Below are 13336 nucleotides of genomic sequence, written 5' to 3' on the forward strand. Positions count from 1 at the left end.
TATATTTGTGTAACACCATTCTATTTAATTACTTTGGTCTCACTGTAAATGTAACCAATGTTGGGATGTGTGAATATTAGTATATGTGTTACTGATCTAGTGTAAATGTCCATGGAACATTATAAATGTTGTGTACTGAACTGTAGGGGGCAGCAGAGCACTGCTAATATATAGAGGTGTAGTGCAGAGTTCAGGGGAAGTTCTGCTGAGGGTTACAAGATGAATGTTGTGTATGGTTGTACCTCCTGCTGTAATAAAGTGCACATGGATAAAGATGCTGCCTGTTTTCTACCAACTAAAAAACAGAACAGTAAAATAGTTGATTTTTTTCCCTTTCTTTCTTTTCTTAATGAAGAGTGATTTGTAATGTCTCGTTTATAGTTTTAGTTTTGTTTGGAGCTCGCAAAAAAGGTTCTTATGGTTTTGTAGCCCAGGCTCTGTACTTTTGATAGAGGCGATGATGGTACATATTGATATATAGGACATGTTTATTTGGACACTAACCTTTTCTTCCCCCGACTTCAAGGAAGGGAGAGGGAGGGGTAGTCTTTTAACGCAAATTTTTTCTAATCTAATTAACACATTAAATTCCCAACCCTACTATTTTCACAATAAACTGGTTTGCATGATACACAATGTGAATTAGTGGATTTTATGATTTATGAGCAGAGGATACATTTGCGCTCACATATTTCAGATTTGACCGTTAAAAGAGAAAACCCAACACTATTTGTGGAGACAACGATTTGCCTCTGTGTACGTGTTTTCCCATACCTGTGTCTACATTGCTTACCAACACTTTGGTTTTCAAGGCCTGGATGAAGCACTCTGCCTACAAAGTCCTCCACCACGCTCAAACAGTGCACTCAACCACTAGATTCGATATATTATTCTCTCAATTGGTCCTATCGAGTTTCCCCTGCAGCTCCTAAATGAGTTAGTCCTTAGAGAGTCGGTTGGGAATGAGGGCCAGCAGCAATGGAATTACATTTGTGCTGTTGTGAGATCTACTTCCTTCGATTTACTCAGTGCGTCGTTGTGAACTGCATTTCCCAGAGTGCAGCACTCTTATCCCTCCCTGTGGATCATTACTATTTGCTATGAAAACATGGGAGCCGTACATGTCATGATCCGACTGGACTTCAATCAGGTCGTATTAAGTTGGGGAACAGGGGTTGGCACACATTTTTCTTGCTGTCTCCTGCCTGTGTTGTGGGAAGCATCTCAGTGTTTTAAGGTCTCTCACAGCAGTGGTCAGCTCAATACTAATAAAAGCATAATCTACTCGACCGGGACTCTGATTGATAGCTCTCTCAAGGCTCTATCGATCAGCCCTTCTCTCATCTGACTGACCGTCTTTTGTTAGAGCCAGACACTTCCTTCCCCCCGTCTCTTTGCATAAACCTTCTCTTACTGACTAGCAGAAATGCTATTGGAATGGATTACAAACACAGCAATGGGCATGCCAGGAGATTACTCTGCTGCTTTCATATACAGAAAAAGCACTTGCGTCAGCTGTGTTCAGAGTTAATGAAGTTACTGTGTTTCCTCATAATGCAACACTGCTATGCAAAATGCTGGGAATAGAAAACTGACTATTTATCATGTTTACTCTTTTACTCACCGTTTCTGCAAAAAGTCCCATTAGTCACCATCACACAATGGGTAAATTACATCTTTGCATTTGACCCATCCCCATAGGGAGTGGTGAGCTTCAGCTGTGGCTGCACTTGGCAACCTTGTGGTGGTTTAACCTCCCAATAACTGTCATACTCCAGAAGTTTGTAATTTCAAGATAGACAAGTTAAAGTGATACTTCACAAATTTGTCATGTTTTTAAATCACTTTCCTGAGCCATTATGTGCTAAAATGACCCTTTCCAGGGTTAATAAAAGGCCACCCAGCTTCTATCGGACCCTGCGACCAGAAAATTTCACTTGCAACTTCAGAGTGTCAGTCCGGTCTGTTGGTTCCAGCACATTTCCTATGTTTTAGATTATGAACACAGCTCATTTGTTTAATAATGAACAACTCCAGTAGGCACTAGAAGGGAGACATTTTCAGCTGTTAGATTAAGGTGTTGAAGAGACAATCAGAAGATTTTACCTTTAGTTTCTGGAAATATCCATCAAAACATTGTTGGAAGTGAATAAAATAATGTCCAATTGTTGAAAAATATTAGCGGCTTCCTAACATATGAAAAATAAAATCAGGTCTAAAGTACATAAGGTGCGGGTCTAGCCTCTTTAGGGGATGCCATGTTTCCTTCTGGCCAGCTTGGGGTCCTGCATCTGTTGATGACATCACACCAGATTACTGGCTGAACGTACATCTTTTGGAAGTAACGTTACCTTGTTCAAAAACATTTAGGCAGTAAGAAACACGAATTTAATAACAAAACTGCTAAACCTTTCCCAAAACATACATAAAATAACAGATTTGAAAAAGAGTTATAATATATTTTGGCTGAGAAATTATTGCCATAGTATGATGCCATCATTTGCAGGTGCAAGCCCCCAAGCAGATCCGGAAAGTACAGTGCCTGAAAACAACAATTGGTATTGCATTATCTTATGGAATTACCTGAAGAACCATGAAAGTCTGAGGAGTCACACCAAGGTTGCATTCTTTCTGCTCCACAGGTAACATTTACTGTAATGTTTTTTTTAACTAGTAACAGTCAGGAAGATGTGGTGTAAAACTACCCTGAAACATATGTATGTACTGCCCTCTAGTGGTTAAAAAGACAAACGCAGAGCAAGGAGATAGGTTTTACTTTTGATTCTACAAACGGACACTAGGGGGCGCTTAAAGCTAGCCAAAACAGCTTAGTTCCCCATAAATGAAAAGTATTGCAACAAGTGGCTTTTTAAGGAAAATATATGTATTCTTCTAATATTTGCTGTTCCCATGGATTATTTCAGCAGATCAAGGTTCGGTAGTGAAAATCTGCCATACGTTTGAGAGTAAAGTCACATTTATCTTTTTGTAGACATTATAAACTGCTTCCACAGAGCTGATCATCATTCAGGTGGTAAAATATGTTAACTGGCACCACAGTCCTAATGTTATCATGGTACTATTATCGAATAATCCTGCCACCAACTACAGTACATATGAGCAATGATGCTGATTCACTATCAGAGTTGATTAAAATTGCATCACAAATAGTTCGTTAGTTTAGGAGCTGTAGACACTTGCAGAACTTTTTAACAACGTTATCTGTCAGTCGCTCAAGAAAAGGGCATTAACACATTTCCCAGTTGACTTAATACACAGTGTGACTGTTTCACTGGGATTTTTCCCATCTTGTATTTGTAACATAATTGGGAGTGTTGGACTAAAAAGTATTTCAAGTGGTCAAACGAAGGGGATTGCTGTATATTTATGTCTTCGGGCAATCTAGAAATCTCTGCTCAAAGGAGCAGAAAATCGAAAATGGAGAAATGTAATATTACTAAGGAAGGGAGGAAATAAACAGAGAAAACTGCTGGTAATGCAGGAAACTCAAGAGATAGCAATGAAACAACCACAGGCAGAATAAAACTAAGGCATCTGCAGCAAACACTCAATGTAAAAGCATTCAAAATTGAAAATCAAAACAAACTTTACTAAACGGACAAAACAGAGGAAAGGCAGGTCTGCATCCAGACAAGAAAATCAGTTTATGTCCTGAAGATCGAGGTTTGAATGAAAACATGACTAAACTGACTTGTTCTAATCCCATTTCTTGAGTGGGTGTGACAAAGTAATAATAGAACTCAAAAATCGGCATGGAAATGAGATGTCTGAAGCCGTTACAATGCTTCACAGAAATTGAGTGTTAACAATCACTTCACATGACAATCTGGGGCAGAACAGTAGTTTTTCAGACATGAAGAGAGCAGACACCATGGGTGTGTGTCAGTGTGCGTCCATACTGGTGTCTGATCTATAGCAAATGTTTTTTTCATAACTCCACCGGATCAAATCCTCACTTCCTATCACATGGTTCCATATTCAGTGATTGACATCTGGCAGGTGGTATGTGGTACCAATGGGGTACACTAAGGCTACCACTTTGGACTGTGCTCTCACCTCTTGCACAAATCCCTGCATCCACTGTCCACATCCCCATGACCCTGCACAGGATCAGGCTGAGCTTTATTCCATCATGAAGAAAACCAGCCACACTAGGTTGTGTGTAAAGGTGCAATCATCGAGTGTAAAATCACAAACATGTCACAATCAGAAGGGTTTTATTGCCACACGTGTGTGAGAAATCACAACATTAGGAAATTGCTGCGGTACTCGGTGCAAAAAGAAAGATAGAAATAGAAGATAAGTAACAATATAATCATGATAAAACAATAATATGGCAGCTACTGTATACAGCTAGATGTCCAGCCTGAACCGTGCCGATGTGAGAAAACCAGCGTATCTTTCTAATTATTTCATTGGGACAGCTGGGAATGAAACCAGCTGAGGTGTGTGTGAAGCAGGAGAGGATGGGTACGATACCTATGACAGATGGGTTGCTTCTGTATGAAGCCCAGAATTATTTTACACTGTGACCAAAGATGCCATTATTTGGTGTAGGGATGAAATTACCTGGAGCACTCCTACCAGGAAACAGGGAAACGGTTTATTTGAATTTGCATGAGTGAACTGACTAAGTAAGAAAGGTCTACTCAAGTTCTTACGTTAAAGTTCAGTAGACTAAAGCACGTTGATAATAAAGACTATGTAGTTTCATAAATAGGAGTGGAAACACTGCAAAAGCACACACACACCTCACTACCCCCACCAATGCCTCCCATCTCTGATGCATTAGACTGTTTTGCCTGGCTCCTTTCCCTTGCAGACAGTGATGGATCAGATTCATTTCATGGTGGTCATTTCCAGTGCTTCCAGTGCTATCTCCCATTTTGGTGGGTGACAGAGGCAAACTGGTCCCCACATATCAGCCTACAGTGGGGCAGAGAAGGAGGTGGATGGAGAAGTTGGGATTCTATGCTGACTGAGTCTTCCTTTTCTCACCATGAGGCTTTAAATGATCACCAATAATAATGAAAATAGCTTTACATCCACAAGCACGTCCCGTTGACTCCATGACGAGTGTCATTTTGGGGGAGAAGCTACCTGGAGGTGTTTAACTTCACTTGCGAATAGTGAGATGGGTCTAGATTTTAAGCAAATGTCTCACTAGAGCTGGAATTGGTGCACATTTGTCAAACTATATTTATATTTTATCCCAATTTGTTCATCATTTATCATTGCATTTTTACATTTGGTCACCATTCCTTCAAAAATGTACTTTTCTCTTCATTTTTGGGCTGATGAAAACTACATTACAAACCATTCCATGTTGGTTCCCAATGACTGTTTCCAGAGCTAAAAACAAATCAATGCCACATTCAGAACAACCCCAAATATTTTTGAAACATTTTGGAAGCTCTCTTGCAAATGTCTACAATTCAAACTACAACCCAGAGTTGTCTGAGCTGAATGAGAGCGTAAGTCGCCACGGTGTTCTTCTTATTGCTGTTTGTTAAGAGGATTGGAGAACGGAAGTCAGTTTTTCACTCAGTGGGAAGTTTGATGAAGCGCTGATAGTCTGAGGCATGTGTTGACCCAGATTAGCATATTGATAGATGCCTTTCACCGAATGAAGGCTGGGAAGCTTTTTTCTTACAGCTGAAATGCTAAATTTTCAGTAACACGGCTACGTTTCTAGGGGATTGGGAATGACTGTTGTGGAACTTTACATAATGAGAGAACTCTCTAGTGATGACATTCCAGCTGCCTAACCCAACAGCTGTTGATTTTCAGTGATGTTATGACGGACACAATATAAAATTCACTTTTACAGCTTATCTGATGTTCTTTTGTCCGTCTGATTTTCCTCATTGATTAAGTTGTGAATAATTGTCAAACAAACAAACTAAAGTCTCAGTTAGCACGAGTCACGCAAACATATGTCAAAACGTCTTTAAACCATTCAAACATTCAACAGAATCCAAAGTTAAAAATCCATTTCCTTCTGGCAGAACAATTAGCTGGAAATGAAATGTATAAGCCTGGAAGTGTGCTCGGTGTCAGTCTACAAGCCTGGAAACGGGATTAAAGTCGGCAGGAGACTCAAATGATGGAACTCTGAACCTCCAGGCTGGGTTTTCCCAGGAGGGACGAGTGTCCTCCAAGTCTGGAGGTGGAAGGAAGGAGAGATAAACACAGCTCTGTGTTTCTAACGGCTAATATGTGTTGATAAAGTGGCCTCGTTCAAATGAATTCAGCTCATGTATCACAAGCTGGAGGAAATGGAGGTGGAAATAAACATTAAATCAAAGAAAAAAGAAAACGAGAACAAAGCGGCAAGTAGATGTGATGAGATGAGAGAAAGTCAACGCTGTGAGGATGAAGATTAACATGAAGGAGAGCAGCATGGCACTCCAAACTGACACACAGCCACAGGACACGGGCTCCAATTAGAGTCACAGCAACGCTAATCAAATGCGATCTACAACCTCTGGATGCAGGGCGAGCGCGTCAATGCATTCACACCTCCGCTCACAGTCACACTGTGCTTCACATATATTATAATCCACCTATTTGCTGAAAGGTTTGGGTTATATGCTCAGAATCACTTTCCAGTCATTCAGTCAGAAGGCCCTTAACTCACAGCAAAAATCAAGCAACACCTTTATCTGTCCATCTATTCTGCAGGCCTGTCAATCAGAACTCAAAGAAGCAATTTTAGATGTCATATCAAGGCCCCCATGACGAAAGGAAGAAGAAAAAGGGGTGAAAATGTGAGACAGTCACATATTTTCTAACAGGAAAATGACTGTTTGAAGATCTGCATGGTGATGCCGTCTCTTTAGAATTGTTCTCCAGCCTTCGGCCGGGAGCAAGGTGAGGAGTAGAAATGTAGCTTCCAATAAAGTTAATGGTTAACGTGCCTTCCATATGTCCTCTAGCTTGTTCAAGCAGACATCCCCCACCCTCAGCCCATCTTATATTTTTTGCATCAACATATGAACAAAACATTATTACAAGCCCAAGGCCGTGTCTGTACAGAAACACGTGCACCTTTTCTGCTCCGCTTATTGAAATAATAAACTTTACACGTTTCACTGTAACTGAGAAACCATGTTGTTTAGCATCTGTAGCACAAATACAAGCGCGCCATGCGTTTTTGGTGTTGCTATGCTGCATGATGTTTTAGGTTGCATTCTGGCTGTCAACACAAGAGCACACTGGTGAAGTCTCAGTTTGTTTTTACTCTGGAAACGTTTCAATAAAACAACGTGTTTGGGTTAAATTGCAGTTTCCACACAAACCCGGGGCTGATGTTTGCATATTCACTAAAGCACGGCAGTCATGTGGATGAAGCATAAAAATAAGCAACCAAAGGCCTTAACAAGGACAGAACGTAGGTTGATGCCGTAGCACATTAGCATGACTCAGATAGTTTACCTCGGTGTCTTTGGCCACCCGCCTGGCTACAATCAGCTGAATCATTCCTCTCTTGTTGCCCTCTATCGACATGGACCTGCGGAGTGCTTCCATAGCATCCTGGTTGGTCATCTCAAGTAATGACTCCCCGTTGACAGCAATGAGTTGGTCGTTGACATGCAGACGTCCATCCTGCTCACAATCATGAGAAAAGTCAGATCAGGCAAAAAATAATACATGGGGTCACTTATGAACAGGGTCAACGTTTATTTAAGACCTCCAGGCATCACTGAGTGTTTTCATTATGAGAGTGAAATAGTTTTGCCTCCCTAATAATGTTCCTTAATGTGTTGAAATTATGTAGGAAAATGTCCTTAAACCTTAAAAAGGTTTCATTTTTGAGTACTGTAAATATACCTTAATATTTAATTAAATAATGGCAATTAGACTCTTGCTTGAGTGACATGTGTTGTTCACCTTCACTGCCCTTGATTTATAACAGAAGCTTTGTGTGAAAACAACAAAATCCACTAAGTTAATGGTTAGAAGAGCAGCAGCTGTGAGAACAGAGGAGTGGTCACTTGCCTTGCTTGCTGCACCTCCATTAATTATGGATTTTACGAAGATGCCCAGGTCAGCTTGGTTCTCCTTTGACCGGTTACCCTTGACGCTGACCCCCAAACCTGCTGAGCCAGAGTCATTCAGGGGAATCTCGAATGTCATAAACTCCCGCGACCCATCCTGGGTTAGCACCACGTCATCTTCCTCATGCTGATGGGGGCAGAACAGAAACACAGAGATAGAACCTCTAAAACGTGTGGTGAACAACTTTTCTGGGTTTTCATTAAAATAAACAGTGAAAGAGGTCGTAATCCAAGCACAAACCAAAAACTGATCCTGCACACAGGTCTGGTGACGGCACTTACTTGGCTAAGTTGATCAAATGATGCTGATGTCCTCTGATGCGTTAGAGAACAAGAAAGAAAACAGCGAAGAAGTGAAGAAAAGTAATAAATCAAGATCAAATGCAGCAAGTAAGCATAATAGTTTAGGTTGTATTATAAAGCTAAACTTCACTGATTTAACCCCATTATTGTGATGCTGGTGTAGAAACAAGCAAGGCAGAGAAGAAATTTAACTCATTCACTGCCATTGACAACTGAAGTCGTCATTTGCATTTTTGTACTGTTTGGGCATCGGAACGAGCCCCTGCGCTGAGAGAACAAACATCTAAGCTCTGAAGCCGATCTTCATCTGCATACGCCACACGTCACATAATCAGGAAGCAGAACATCCATGTGTTAGGAGATCGGTTTGGGCCGTTCCTGTAAAAAAAGTGAGGAGCGAACCACAAAAGTGTCTGCCGATCACAATTCGACAACGGATTATGAAAGAACGGATAACGCTCGAAGCACGTGGATTCTTCCTGATGTAAGAGGTGAGTCTCCTCTTTGTTTTGGTTGTTTTGGCGTGGACATCATCCTAGCGCGCAATGTTCTGTGACTCTTAAAAAACAGTAAAAACAGTGAGAAACGCTGGCAGCGAATGAGTTCAAAACCTCAAGTAGCAATTTGATCACCTTGTTTGAAAATAATTTAGAAAAAAATTGATCCTCCGTGTTAAACGCATGACCGTCTCTTCTGCAAAACCAAAGGGCTCTTCGTGGAAAATTTTTGCTTAGAAGTGTGTGTTATGAAACTGTAATTTCCCTCTGGGATTAATAAAGTATCTTTTATTGATTTGATTTGTTTCAGTCGGGGCTTAAACAACCTCCTCTTTCAGATTTAACAGTAAAATGATGATGATGATCGCTACAACGATGCGACAGAATGAAGATAAGCTTCTAAAACTGTATAAATTAAAACAAGTATCATAGTTAAGGCAACAACTTGATTTTATGAATTTATGAGATGTACTTCATCCAAATGGAAAAGGTAAAGAGGTATATTTGGTTGGTTGGTCAATGTTAGTACAAGCTACTGAGATCACACTGGCCTGCTTTAGTTCACAGGGTCACTGTGATTGGTCCACCGGTATCTAACATGTGATTGGCTGTGCCGTACACGTGTACTTAGTGACAGCAGCTGCACTCTTATGAACAATGCTGTTACCATCCCTATCCTGACATGCGTGCACACACAAACCCACATAAATGCTCACCAGATGGATAAAGAGGGAGCAGAGGGGAGAAGGGGATGATGGGACGGGAGGTGTGGGTTTTGTTCCCCCCAGGCTGAGAAGTTATTAGGATGCAGTGGTGCGTTCAGGCAGAGGCTCTTTTCAACACCATCTGACTGCGCCCCTATCCTCCATCAGGCCCTCCTATCAGCCATCCTTTCTTTCTCTCTCTGCTTTTTCCATCTTCCTTTTAAAACTGCTGTACACCTGTCAGTACAACAGGCTTAGACTGTGACTGGACCCTCAGAACATTCTGACCACTGGAATCTATTTAATCATACTGCATTTCAGCACCTCGCCATCTATCACAGAAATCACCACCGCTTGTCAGGAAGTGACCTTTTGCCTTACCTCAGACTGCTGAATGAAGCAGACAAGGGCTGGAGAAATTAACTAGTGAAAAGGAATGTGTTACTGAGGAAAGGGGGTGAATGTAATCTGTGAACAACGGTCACATTCCTTTTCCTGTTTCATGCTGACAATGACATCATTTCTTTAAGCTGTGGAAGAACGTTGACTATAGAGATGGGTCAAGAGATACAGTATCTGTTGTGGAGAGAGAATCAGTGAATGGAAGGTTGCATGTGTCACTGGAACAAGCACGATCAGAATGAAGAACGAACAGCTGAGTTTTCTCTCTTCCATGGACGGCTGCAAGATACAGAAGCAGAATGTTCTGGAAAAAATTAAAATATATATCTGTGCATGGGCTGGAAAGAACCGTGTGTGTGTGTGTGTGTGTGTGTGTGTGTGTGTGTGTGTGTGTGTGTGTGTGTGTACGGACACGCTCTTCCAAACGATGACAGAATAACCACCCACTCAAAGATGAGTTCTGGGAATAGAAGGCTGAGGCAGAGAATGAGACAGCAGTGTAACGTTTTCGTCAGACAGGAACAAGCGCCGCCGGCCAAAAATGAGTTTGTCAAGCTGCCTGACAGGCCTTATTGCACTGATTCAACTCAGGAAGAGCTGGATTCAACTACCTTTAGGTTAAAAAAAAAAGGAAATAAGCTCACTGTTCCAAGCTCTGCCCAATGTATGCACCAGGGACACAAAGCATAAAGGTACTGACAATCAATGAACTGATTTAAAAACTGAGAAAGGGTTACATGCTGGAAAAGAAAAAGTAGAAAAAAGGCATAACTTACTCTCAGAACAGCAAGAAGGACCCCCCCCCCCCCCCCCCCCCCCCCCCCGGAAAAGCTGAACTCAGGAAGTTTAAGGCTTTGGAAAAGTGTTCACTACTCGTGACTTTTTTCTCTATAACTTAAAGAATACTAAGCAGTTTTGGTTGCTTTTAGCACCTCCTAGCGTCTGTTATTACGTATCTGTGGTCAAAGCAAAAGTGGAACTTATCTCTTCTGCTGACGTGTCTTCTCAGCCTTCATTAGTATCTCCAGAATACTGTAGATAATAATGATGAATCTGACGAATCAGCTGTGTTCACAATCTAAAACATGCAGGAAAATGTTTTGGAAGCAGAATGCAATGCCAGGGTTGAATTTTTTCCACAGGTGGTGGACTGGAACTCTGAAGTTGCAAATGCGGTAATGTAGCCACAAAGGGCGGCGGGGGTCTGGGTGGCATTTCATTAACCCTGTAAAGGCTCATGTTTGCACATACTGGCTCAGTAAAATGATTCAAAATTGTGAAAAAAATTGTGAAAAATTATCCCTTTAAACAAATCTAAAATAAAATGTTGGACTTTAAAAAAAGCAGTTAACATTTTAAAGAGAAATCATCAGAACAAATAGTTTACTTTTGAAAACACCAACATGTCTGTATCCATTTTATAACTCAACATAAACTTTACCTTTAAATGTTGTCATGATTCATGTGATGTGACCTCATCGTTTCTGCGTATAGACCCCATAGGCAGGAACACTCTATCAATAATTAATAAGTTTTGTTTGGGAAAAATCATAAACCCCTTCCAGATGAATGGGCTAACAGTGGTTAGCACTGTGCTAACACACAGGTGTATGCTCCAGACTGACAAATCTGCAGCTTTTGTAGAATCAATCTTGGTTGGTGTTGATCAGTTAACCAACACATTTCATCATCAGCACCTTGCTTCTAATTTTCCTCTTAAAACAGCAAAAGACTTTCAGAAATGATAGAAATCTGATCAATGGTCATTATTATGTCCAGATTTGTAAAAAAAGTCACATGTTTTTTCTTTATTTTACTTTTTGTTGGCAGACTCAAATGGCCGTCATGAGCAAACCTCATAACAGTATTGTTCAGTAGTACAGTCTTATTCCTGACACAAAATTACCTCTAGAGTATACACCACACACTGCCTCATTGGATTTGTGTTTTTAACACTCACATAGCGTGCATGCCAGATTATATGCAAATCAGCTCAATGCATGGTAATTAAACACTTTGTTCAGGTGCTCATCAAAAGAATAAGACTTAATATAAAGTCACATTCAAGTGGAGTGGCTGTGAGATCATTGTTATCATTATTCCCTCAGCTCAAGTGAATAACCATTATCGTAAAACTACAACAAAAGAAGCCTCCTTCACGTTCCTGCTGTCCACTCTGACTCAGCGGTGTAGTCAAAGCCCATTATTCAATTAAGATTCATTAATTAATCCTGCGATGGGCCAGTTATTATGAATGGGGGAGGGGAAAGCAGAAAGCGTTCTGCAGAGACACAGGCAAGCTGCCAGGGCAGAAAAGCTCTAGTTCTATCATGTTTCAGTGCAGTTCCAGCAAAGCCAAGACCTTGGGTGCCATGTTAACCAAACCCAATTTTTTTTGGGGGGGGGGGGGGGGCACCCAAGTGCCCTAACCCAACCTGCCCAGAGAAAGTCTGTCCGAATTCTCCAAGCCAGATTTCATTGTGAAGTTGTGATGAGTGAGTGAGTGAGTGAGTGAGTGAGTGGCTCAGGTAAACCAGAACCGTCATAACTGCTTGTGCAAATGTTTTGTCCAAATCTCCTTGGATGTTCTCAGAGCAAGAAGGGCTTGTTGATCACAGGAACTGGGCAGAAACATCCCAACAGCAAATACAAAGCAATACAAAGAACAGCTAGACGGGCAGCTGCCTGACACCGGAACCAGCTTGGAAACTAAAAATAGAAGAAAAGAAAGCAAGACCATCACCGTCACAAGGATTTGTCTGCCCGTTAGACCTTTCCCTTTTGTGAAAACCTTGCTTAACTCATCTCAAGCTGTGAGGAAATATGTGGCGGACGTGTGCAGGTGTCTGCCTGAGAAACCCAGTAACAAAAACTCCTCAGGGGGGATGCAAGAGAGAGAGAGAGAGAGACAGAGAAATGAATCGTAATTACCTCTATTCACACAAAAATCTGACTTCTCTGCACATCAGTGCCTAAAACAATTAACACTGCTGGAAACTTCTTTCCACACTTGGCCCAATTTGGTGACATAAAGGTCATTGGAAATTAATCTAAAAAGAGCTAAAAGAAATCAGCCATGGGTGTAATTACAAAAGAGGTGCATGCATGATAAGTATTGTAACACAAATTTCTTTGGCAGTGTTTATCCTTGTAACATTTTCTGATAAAGAGACTGAATATAAAATATCCCTAAGCCTGTAAAAAAAACAAACTCAGGTACAATGAGGGCATGGAGCACTCAGCCGGCTTCAGCAGGCTTAAGGATTCCTCATTTCCTCAGTGGACAGTTCAGCAGTGTGACAGCCTGAGCTCCATCCACAGAGGGATGTTCTAATGTGAAAGCTCATTA

General features: G+C 41.1%; 1 protein-coding gene across 3 annotated transcripts in view; it reads right to left on the bottom strand.

The window, feature by feature from the left end:
- LOC107382653 (partitioning defective 3 homolog) overlaps positions 1–13336 on the bottom strand; it is a 517719-nt gene that overhangs the window by 215331 nt on the left and 289052 nt on the right. For 2 of the 3 annotated variants that reach the window (XM_054751350.2, XM_070553054.1), the window contains 2 exons: positions 8023–8208; positions 7459–7629 (listed from right to left, as the gene is read on the bottom strand). In XM_054751350.2, the coding sequence (XP_054607325.2) occupies positions 7459–7629; positions 8023–8208 (357 nt within the window). Of the gene's footprint in view, positions 1–7458; positions 7630–8022; positions 8209–8363; positions 8397–13336 lie in introns of all 3 variants that reach the window. The other variant, XM_054751349.2, reaches the window with a different exon arrangement.

This window comes from Nothobranchius furzeri, chromosome 7 (assembly GCF_043380555.1).
Source record: "Nothobranchius furzeri strain GRZ-AD chromosome 7, NfurGRZ-RIMD1, whole genome shotgun sequence".
NCBI lineage: Eukaryota > Metazoa > Chordata > Actinopteri > Cyprinodontiformes > Nothobranchiidae > Nothobranchius > Nothobranchius furzeri.